The sequence below is a fragment of the Osmerus eperlanus genome, chromosome 28 (genome assembly GCF_963692335.1).
Source record: "Osmerus eperlanus chromosome 28, fOsmEpe2.1, whole genome shotgun sequence".
Classification (NCBI taxonomy): Eukaryota; Metazoa; Chordata; class Actinopteri; order Osmeriformes; family Osmeridae; genus Osmerus; species Osmerus eperlanus.
The window spans coordinates 3,418,195-3,428,335 of NC_085045.1; the positions used below are offsets into that span (position 1 = coordinate 3,418,195).

The 10,141-nt window shown below is 49.9% G+C and overlaps 1 protein-coding gene across 3 annotated transcripts in view; it reads left to right on the forward strand.

Annotated features, from left to right (window-relative positions):
* The window catches only part of dtx1 (deltex 1, E3 ubiquitin ligase), a 33,239-nt gene extending 24,758 nt beyond the window's left edge, over nucleotides 1-8,481 (forward strand). For all 3 annotated transcript variants that reach the window (XM_062454334.1, XM_062454333.1, XM_062454335.1), the window contains 7 exons: nucleotides 389-450; nucleotides 687-848; nucleotides 2,899-2,960; nucleotides 3,257-3,415; nucleotides 3,780-3,941; nucleotides 4,775-4,864; nucleotides 5,368-8,481. In XM_062454334.1, coding sequence (XP_062310318.1) covers nucleotides 389-450; nucleotides 687-848; nucleotides 2,899-2,960; nucleotides 3,257-3,415; nucleotides 3,780-3,941; nucleotides 4,775-4,864; nucleotides 5,368-5,592 — 922 coding nt within the window. In that variant the 3' untranslated portion in view covers nucleotides 5,593-8,481. The remainder of the gene's footprint in view (nucleotides 1-388; nucleotides 451-686; nucleotides 849-2,898; nucleotides 2,961-3,256; nucleotides 3,416-3,779; nucleotides 3,942-4,774; nucleotides 4,865-5,367) is intronic.
* The last annotated feature ends 1,660 nt before the right edge of the window (nucleotides 8,482-10,141 follow it).

Consider the following 10,141-nt stretch of genomic DNA (forward strand, 5'->3'; position numbering starts at 1 on the left):
ACCATAATGACCTGTGTGAAGGGTGCAAATGCAGCTCTCTCTCTCTCTCTCTCTCTCTCTGGTTTCCTGTTGTTGTAGAGGTCTTTGAGTGTAAACACATCAAGTGTCTTTGTGCTCTGTGTGGAGTGTGTTCATGCCTGCTCTCAAAGTGTCATTCTAAATCAAGCCCAGCTGAAGCGGTTTGTCTCATCTTTGCATGTCAGTGCGCGCGCGTGCCTGAGAGTCACGTGACCGTGCACTTGGCTGTCTTTTGTCTTTTGATGACATTCTACTGTGTATTGTTCTTCTGCTTGCTGTCAGACGTGAGAGGATGTTGTTGCTGTATCATTGGATTTGATGGGAATCGTGCTGGTATGACACTGAACTCTTCATCTTGTCTTCTCCTCAGGGTTCCTGCTCTCCCTGTCAAGAACCTGACGGGCTCTGGAGCTGTTCACCCTGCACTAGCTGGTCAGTGTAGCTGCTGTAAATTACCATGCCTCTTCACAGCACTGGACACATCAAACCCATTACTACTGATCATTGCAGTGACTAAATTAGTCGAATATATCAGTCAATATATCAATTGTCCAAGACTAACAAAAACTAAATTGCCACAGTCTCCTCATCAATATCAATTATTTGTAATCCTCAATTCCTGTTTTCCTTCCTCATGTGTGTGTTTTTGTGTGTTCCTCGTGGGTCAGGCATGACAGGTATCCTGATGTGTGCGGCAGGTCTGCCCGTGTGCCTGACCCGGGCTCCTAAACCCATCCTGCACCCCCCGCCCATCAACAAGAGCGACATGAAGCCTGTACCAGGGGTGACCGGCACCTGCCGCAAGACCAAGAAGAAACACCTCCGGAGAGGTAGGGAGGGCTGGAGGGAGGGAGGGATGAGGGAGGGAGGGCTGGAGGGATGAGGGAGGGAGGGCTGGAGGGAGGGAGGGCTGGAGGGATGAGGGAGGGAGGGCTGGAGGGATGAGGGAGGGAGGGCTGGAGGGAGGGCTGGAGGGATGAGGGAGGGAGGGAGGGCTGGAGGGATGAGGGAGGGCTGGAGGGATGAGGGAGGGAGGGCTGGAGGGATGAGGGAGGGAGGGAGGGCTGGAGGGATGAGGGAGGGAGGGCTGGAGGGATGAGGGAGGGAGGGCTGGAGGGATGAGGGAGGGAGGGCTGGAGGGATGAGGGAGGGAGGGCTGGAGGGATGAGGGAGGGCTGGAGGGATGGCGGGATGAGGGAGGGCTGGAGGGATGAGGGAGGGAGGGAGGGCTGGAGGGATGAGGGAGGGAGGGAGGGCTGGAGGGATGAGGGAGGGCTGGAGGGATGGCGGGATGAGGGAGGGCTGGAGGGATGAGGGAGGGAGGGAGGGCTGGAGGGATGAGGGAGGGAGGGAGGGCTGGAGGGATGAGGGAGGGCTGGAGGGATGAGGGAGGGAGGGCTGGAGGGAGGGAGGGAGGGAGGGGAGGACAAGAGGAGGGTTTAGATGGAGGAAGGGGAGAAGAGGAGAAACATGGGTGGAGATGAAAGGAGAAGACGTCCCTCTGTCAGATGTGACAGGGTGACTCTACATATTCAGTCAAGTCAACGTATGCACGGGCTCAACTTTGAGATGAAGCCAGGCGATCCGAAACCACCTCGCCCAGGAGAGAACAGCTAGCCAAAGCCCGGCTGATGACGGGGGCGTCTGATTGGGAGCTGTGAGGCTGGAGCAGAAATAGCGGCTGGTCAATGGATACCATGGAAACCATAGTGGGCCTAGGGGGAGTTTAGGCTGTCATTGATCAGGGATGCTTTCTCCAGGCTGGTCCAGCCAGTCACCCTGCCCCCCTCCCCCTCCGCCTCTGCATGGAGACTCAGACACGGACCCAGACAAGGGAGCTGGGACAGGAGAGATTGATAGATGGATTGCTGCCAAATGTGTTTTCAATGACACAGCAGCCTGTAAAAAAAGGGGAAGAGAGGGAGAGGAGAGGGAGGGAAAGGGAGGATGGGGTGATGGAAGGAGGAGAGACCTGGGGTCGTTCTTTTCCTTCCTGCTCCTCCTAAACAGTCCAGAGGAGCCTTTGATCCAGCTAATGAAGCCATCAAAGGGCAACAGCAGAAAATGCATAATTCAGTCCTCCTCTCTACTTGTCTATTCTTGTCTATTCTTTCTCTCTCTCTCTCTCTCTCTCTCTCTCTCTCTTCCTCAAATGAACAAACAACAGGCGCCGGGGGGGGGGGGGCTGTGTGCGAGCGTATTAGGGGTGTAAGCTGTGGGCGCTCTCATCCTCTCTGGCCCTGCTCCTACAGTGGGATACATTACATTTACATTTAGTCATTTAGCAGACGCTCTTATCCAGAGCGACTTACAGTAAGTACAGGGACATTCCCCCCGAGGCAAGTAGGGTGAAGTGTCTTGCCCAAGGACACAACGTCATTTGACACGGCCGGGAATCGAACTGGCAACCTTCAGATTACTATCCCGATTCCCTAACCGCTCAGCCACCTGACTCCCTATCAGCACCATGTGCAGGGCTGGTCTCTGTACGTCTGTCTGAAGGTGACCCTCCTCCTCCTCAGCGCCGCGCGCTGCACGCACACACACTCTTATGGACTGGTCTCATCAGTCTCAAGGAGCGCTGCAGTCACAGTGTGCTCCGGAGCCAGAGTTGTGATTATCTTAGCCCCTCTAATGAGGTGCACCGCAACGGGATACATTTGCAGATGGGGATTTTGTACTGGAGTGTTGAGGGGAAAAAAAGAGATTTGGCCTTTTCTCCCTATTTTTGTATATTGCGTAAGAACCGCGTGCAAATATTAACCGTTTCCCCGTATCCTCATGAATATTACTGGTGTGTGCGTGTGCATGTGTGTGCATGTGTGTGTGCATGCGTTGCGTTTGATCCCCCTCTCTTCAACGTTGTGTTTTGATTCCAAGGAAAAAACCCTGAGGAGGTGGTGCGGAGATACACGGAGAAGATAAAAGTAGTCCCAGATGAGGTACGAAAAAAGGGTGCACAGACACACACACACACATACACACAGAAACACAGACACACACAGGCACACACACACAGGCACACACGATCTGCGTGCGGTAGGAACAATAATAATATGGAATCATGTTCTCGTATGTATGCCCCCTCCCCCCCCCTCCCCTCCCCCCCCCCCTCCCCCCCTCCCCCCCCCCTCCCCTCCCCCCTCCCCCCCCCCCTCCCCCCCCCCCCCCTCCCCCCCCCCCTCCCCCCTGCCCTCCCCCCCCCCCCCTCCCCCTCCTCCCTCCCCACCTCCCCTAGGACTGTACCATCTGCATGGAGAGGCTGGTGATGTCATCTGGGTATGAGGGGGTCCTGCAGCACAAAGGCATCAAGCCAGAGCTGGTGGGCAAGCTTGGCAAGTGTGGCCACATGTACCATCTGCTGTGCCTGGTGGCCATGTACAACAATGGCAATAAGGTGAGGACGGGCGTGCATGCCAGAGCTTGTTATAGAGCCGTGATATAATAGCAGCTTGTTAGATCGGAACTATACATCCTATTCATCCGGAATATCTGATGGGATAGGGACTGGATTATGCAAGATTAGTTGCGGAATGAGTTCATTGCTAGGAGGGTCCTACTTTAGTTTTAGCTCATCATTTGTCATAAATAGGATTTTGTCATGAGTCAATTTAAGATTAGTAAAGTGACTTTTGTAATACAGATATTAACTATAAATAGTCTAGTCTTAAAGTGTGACAAAGAACACGAGCCACCTACCAGATTAGAATCCTGATAAAAAAGAGCTATTCTAAACTGATGTTCCGTGTGCATCCACCCAGGACGGCAGCCTGCAGTGCCCCACGTGTAAGGCCATCTACGGGGAGAAGACGGGCACCCAACCCCCTGGGAAGATGGAGTACCATGTCATCCCCCACTGCCTGCCCGGCTACCCAGAGGCCACGACCATCCGCATTGTCTACGACATTCCTGCTGGCATCCAGGTCTGCGCCGCCTCGCTTCGCAGCCCCCATGAGCACCCCCTCCCCGGCCCGCTAGCTCTGACTCCCCCCCCCCGGCCGTGGCGCAGGGTCAGACACGTCCACCTGCCACGCTCTGGCTGGAGAGAGTTGTTGATGATGAGGGCTTTGTGTTGCCGAGGCCCCTGGAGGGCTCTAAAACAGCGCTGCACACTCAGAACTACAGAACGTTTGAGCTCCTTGCAGGGGAAGGGGGCGGGGGTGGGTGTCAGAGGAGAGGAGAGGGGGGGCTGGGCAGGCAGGCAGGAGGCGGGGGCAGGAGACAGGAGAGGGCTGCATATTTCATCTTGACTGCAGAGCTGAGCTTTAATAGAGTCAATAAACTGACCTTTACACCAGAGGAACAGAGCAGGTCTCCCTGGGGAGAGAAGCTGGCTCTGTCTGTCCGCTCCATGCTGCAGCACAGCATGTCATAGAGCAGTCAGTGGGTCCTAGCCCGCATACTCGCTCTCTCTCTCTCTATTCCTCCCTCTTTCACTCTCTCTCTTTCTCTTTACCTTGTTCTCTCTGTAAACATGAATTATCTCGGCTTCGAAAAGTGAATATATCTAACTGATATAGCTCCAGGCATATTCATGTTCAGTTTCTCGTTTTGATTAAATAGAAGAACGAATGCTGAGCGGTGAAGCACTTAACCCCCAAATAAATACTTGACAGAGATAACGTCACAGTCCAGAACAATCGGACTGGTCCATAGGGAGCTGTTGACATTTGAGTGCTCCCCTCCCAACCATCAAACTGGAACAGAAAGAGAAGCGTTGTGACTGTTTGTTGGTTTGTGTGCCATTCTTCCTCAGACCACCGAGCACCCCAGCCCAGGGAAGAAGTTCAGTGCCCGGGGTTTTCCACGCCACTGCTACCTTCCCGACAACGACAAAGGCCGGAAGGTAAGATCGATGTGGGACGTTTTGACTAGGATACACTACTCTGATTAGTCAAGAACATATTAATCAAGGACATATTTTATGAGGAATTCCCACTGAAGTACTCAATCGATCCAAAAACGAACGGTTTGACGAATGGTTCAGACTGATTGTAGTTTTCGATTGTGTTTACTTTTGGACCTGTTTGGTCGAAGTTTCCGTGAAATAAAGCGTCAAATCCCAAAACGTTCTTCTGAAATGTCTGCGTGTGAAATGTAGACAAACTTGAATGTATCGAACATGAAAGGTAACCGGGATTATGACTAACCGCTCTCACTCTCCCCTCCCCCCCTTCCCCCTCCCTCTCACTCTTCCCTTCTCCCACCCCCTCCTCCCTCCTGCCTTCCCCCCCATCCCCCTTCCCCTGTCCCTCTCACTCTCCCCTCATCCCTCCGCCCCCCTCCCTCTCACTCTCCCCTCCTCCCTCCCTCCCCCTCCTCCCCCCCCCCTCCCTCCCTCCCCACTAGGTCCTGAAGCTCCTGATCAGGGCGTGGGACCGCCGCCTCATCTTCACCATCGGCACATCCAGCACCACGGGAGAGTCGGACACGGTGGTGTGGAACGAGATCCACCACAAGACCGAGTTCGGCTCCAACCTGACAGGCCACGGCTACCCCGACCCCAAGTACCTGGACAACGTTCAGACGGAGCTCTCCGCTCAGGGCGTGGGAGAGGACAACCTGAAGGACTGAGGTGTGGCGTGGGGAGAGTCACCCCCGAGGAGCATCCTTACCCATAACCCCCTTCTCCCTCCCAGCAAGGGGCTGGCCGTCTGCATGATGGGTCGTCATCCAACAGGGAACTGTCTGTAACTCCCAAACACTCAAACCAAACAGATGTGTAGGCATACGACCAAAAGAAAAACAGCCAGTGACACGGTTGTGATCATTGTCATGGTTCAGTAACACTGTTTTTGCATATACCCAAATATGGTAACACTGGTCAACTGCTGTCTCTTTGTCCATGCCTTGAGGATGTTTATTCTTGCCAAATTTTCAATCTAATAGGATAAAGGTATATATAGAAAAAATAGATTTAGTTGAAATGTGTTGAGATGGGATTTGATGAGGAGCGTAGGACAATGAAGGAGATGTATTTGAGAATGCTTTTTGAAATGTATTTGACAGTCACATGTTTTGGAGTGACATGTTGACCTAAATGTTGGATTTGAATTGTTGACCGCGTATCTGCCATTTTTAAGACAGTTGGTTTGGGATCCTGAAACCGTATCAAAGTTTAGTTTATGGAATGTTCATCTAAAAGATTAGGAAATTGTGTTGTATTTTGTGGTTGGTCATTGTTTAGAAAACTTCAGGAAATTGTCAATATGCAGAAAGTATTTAAATTTTAAATGGTTGGCTTTTGCCGAGTTTAGATTCTCAAATTCACACCAATCCAAACCAGGTCTTTGTTGTGGTTGTTCAAGGATTTGGTTGTGTTTTTCTTTTTTTAAAGGAGAGGCCTTTTGGCATGATTTAATACATCCAAACATGCTGTACTTCTAAGGCGACCCTGAGGAGCGAACAAGCACCTCTGATTGGCTCTCCCCAAAGCAAGCAGACAGCTGGCATTCAGCCAGGCTGTCAAACCAAGGCTTCAACTGCATGATCCTGACTGAGAGATACAGATGAGATATGGTGTCTTGCCCTAAACGTTTATTTTCATGGGGTACCTTGAAGAGTATCGTTCAAAGCGGGCGTGAAATAGGTTAAGCAAGCGTCTCACCGGCCAGTCAGATGCTTGTTAAAAACTTTGGGAGAGTGTTAAAGCTGAGGCAAGCAGACAGGACTCGTAACACTGCAAGGTGAAACCCATTTGTTTTGTTGACACACTGATGATGCTGACCTCTCTGAATAAAGCCTGCCTTATTAACCTCCCTCTGGAGGAGGCTGGGACGCTGGCATGATCCATCACACTCCCTACACGCGTGTGTGTGTGTGTGTGCGTGTGCCCCCGCTGTAGCGTTAACAAACTCTGCCTTAGTCCTTGAGCGGAGAAACCAAACATGTTTCTCAGTTGAGCGTCCACATCCTTCTTTGAGAGCGAGCGTCTCCTAAGAGATCCATCATGGACAGAGTTGCCCTCGCGTACAGTCCTCTGATCTACGAGCCCTGGGCAGGCTGGAGCAGGCGGGCACGGCCCTGTCGAGCACCTCTGGTGCTGCGACCCTCTGCTCAATGGCCATCCCAGTCCTCCCCCCCCCTCACTGAAGGGCGCTAGGTGTGATTCTGAGGTACGAGTCCTTGCCTGTCCCTCCTCAGCCAAGCAGCAGCTTGCTGGCCTGAGAGAGCTGGGTTTGTTGTTGACAAAGTACAGGATGCTGATGATGTTGCTCTGGGAACAGTGGCTCCTTTCTGCTCTCTCCTCCCACAGGATCCGATCAGACCAGAGGCTCGTTAGCTTACCCGTTTCCGATGGTCCTGGTTGGACGGTATATCTTACGACGTTGCTTGTCCTGTGTCGTGTACAGTTTGTGATGCAGCTTAATTCTCTTCTCCGGATATTGTACATTTTCGTGGGCGGAGGTGTTGCTGGTAATCCTGAAGGGGTTGTTGTGGAAGTTTGTTGAACAGCTGCCCACCCCTGTGGGATTGATCTTTCGGATGCTTTTGAAAACTTTGGACTGAATCCTGGTCTTCCGTAGCACTTTGAGGCAGCAGTTTTCTTTAATCAATCCTTTAATTTTAGGAAGATGTCTTTAACTGTATTGGCTACAATATCTGCAGTTTTTTATGTTGATGTTTATAAACTGTCTTGTACCGCTTTAAAATATACTATATCCACATTTGCAGATGTGAGAAACCTTTAAATTTAAGCTCATTTTGAGTCATATGGTGTAAGTTTAATTTATTTTTATACTCTTCTATATAAGGAAAATATAAACACACACTCTACTTGCCCACATATCTATAAACACAGGCACATGATAAACATGAAATACATAAAATCTGGCAAAGAAGAATTTGCCAGGATGTCAGGGACTGTTGAAATATGTATGCCATGTTATGAAGTTCTTATATTACCAGTAGTCTCATTGTTGCAGGTGTTGTTACCTTGATGTAGAACTTGTGTAGTTGACCCCCTGAAAGGGATTCCAGTAAGTACGGTGAGTGTCTCTTTTTCATTGGCTGGGGGGCATTTAACAGCATGATGTTGGCCAATCCCCATGTAGAGACCCCGGGAACCTGAAGGGGGAAAACCACCATTCGTTTCTGTCCTATTCTAAGCTTGTGAGAGTCAAACAAAGGTAACTCAGCCTGCTCCATTTGAATGTTTACTTTCTCTTTTCGAGCTTTTTGTCGTCACTCTCTTGAATGGGAATTTAGGAAAGAAATGCTTCCAGTCTTTATCAGGGATATTTTCTCCATTTTAAGTGAGGCATATTGAATTGAGTTGTACAGATACAGCTTGCTTGATCAATCTTTTTCCCCCCATGTCTTACGTATTCGAAATGTTGTGTGTCAGTGATAGGAATAGAATACTTCAGGATGCAAACCATCTTGGCTTTTCAGGTGTGTACTTTTGGGAGAATGGCTTACCGATGTTATACGAAACCAGACTAATGGCTATGCTGGTGGACTAGCAGGGCTGGAGGGGGGGGGGGGGGGGGCGGGGGGGGGGGGGGAATGATTTCAGAAGGACACAAGGTGTTGCTGTCTGTTTTTTGGAGAAAAAGAAGAGGACTGGAGTTTATGCAATTATATATCAGAGTAAACTAATAGATACTTGTGTGTAGCAAGAAAGGTCCATTGGGGATGTGAGTGTCGGTGTGTAGTTTTGCGTGAGGTGTCTACCTCACAGTCATGACCAAGGGGGGAACACGAATCCATCGGCTTTATCTACAGAAGACATATTTTGGGTGTCTATTCTGTTTGGGTTCGACCAAACATTCACATAACATTGATATATTATGATAATCAAGAATACAATACTTTCCATATTTTACACACTGCATTTTTTTAAGTTGAGGGACATGAGGTAGATTGACTTGTAAAGTTGCAAGTTGTCTTTTCACGTACAAAACAAACTTAACAGTAATGCTTGTAAGCTACACCACATATTAAACTAATTTGTCTACTCTGTTCCAACATTTTCTGTGTTTATGTTTACTTTGAGGATGCGTTTGTGTCTCATTGGGACCATTTGTCTATTTTGCAAAAATGACTGCTTGAGAGATTTAGACTTTCATTCACTAACGACACAATAACATCTTCAATGAAGTCCATATTTAGCAAGATGTCTAACTGTGCTGTAAACAATACTGCTGACAATGCAAAATGCAAAACGTGGTGTGTGGCTATGTTATTGAGTCAATAGGAATGGCATCCAGGTGTTTCCTGGTTTCACTGTCACTGTGGACATGTTTTCTCTCCTGATGGAGAGAAGTTGGATTAGAGGGATGAGAGTGAGACAGCGCTTGGCTGCTTTTCCATCTCCTCAAGTTTCGTTCTTTGAATACATGCTATCTTTTACATTTTAACTGCGATTCTTTCCACTGGCAAACGTGTCAAGTCATGTGGCCATTTTAAACGTCCATTTTCTCTTCATAAGCATACATATTGCTCTTTTTAAAAAAAAATCACAAAGAGAAATGGAGGCAAACAGATTAAAAACTAAAGGAAAGGATATGGAGAGATATTGTTAAAACTATAAAGGGCTTCTTAATCTATCAGTCTTTATTGAATTGTGATGACCTTGTTGCATGTTTGTGTGTTTCCTGTGAACAATAAATGTGCCCTTAACTGGGTGTCTGTTTGACCTTGTATCTCTTCCTCCTCTCCTTTCTTACTTTACCCACAATGCCCTTCTTCAAGCTCCTCCAGCCCTCCCTATCCTGAACCATCCCTGCACCCCGAGTCTCGTTACGTGGATATAAACGAGCTTTGCAGGAGCTGCGGAGAGCGGACGAAACCGTTTTCACCGGCAGTAAATTTGCTTTATGGTCATTTTCTGTCGGTGGCTGCTGAATGTCGGTGCCGTGTGAGGAGAGCTGGGGGGGTAAGGTCTGCTCGCAGGCTGCCGCGCTGCATACTAACACGAGGCCTCCAGCCTTCCTTTCGAGGCCCAGAGAGAGGGTCAGATCGGGGGCCTGTCGTGAAGAGTCTGTCACGGGGCTGCCGCTTCACGCCTCCCCCCTCCCCCCTCCCCCTCCTCAAGCGCTCCTCTCCTCATTGCCCACCTCCGTCGCTAATGACGGCGTTAATGAGGGAGTCTCCGCTGCCCCCGAGGCAGGTGCGTCTC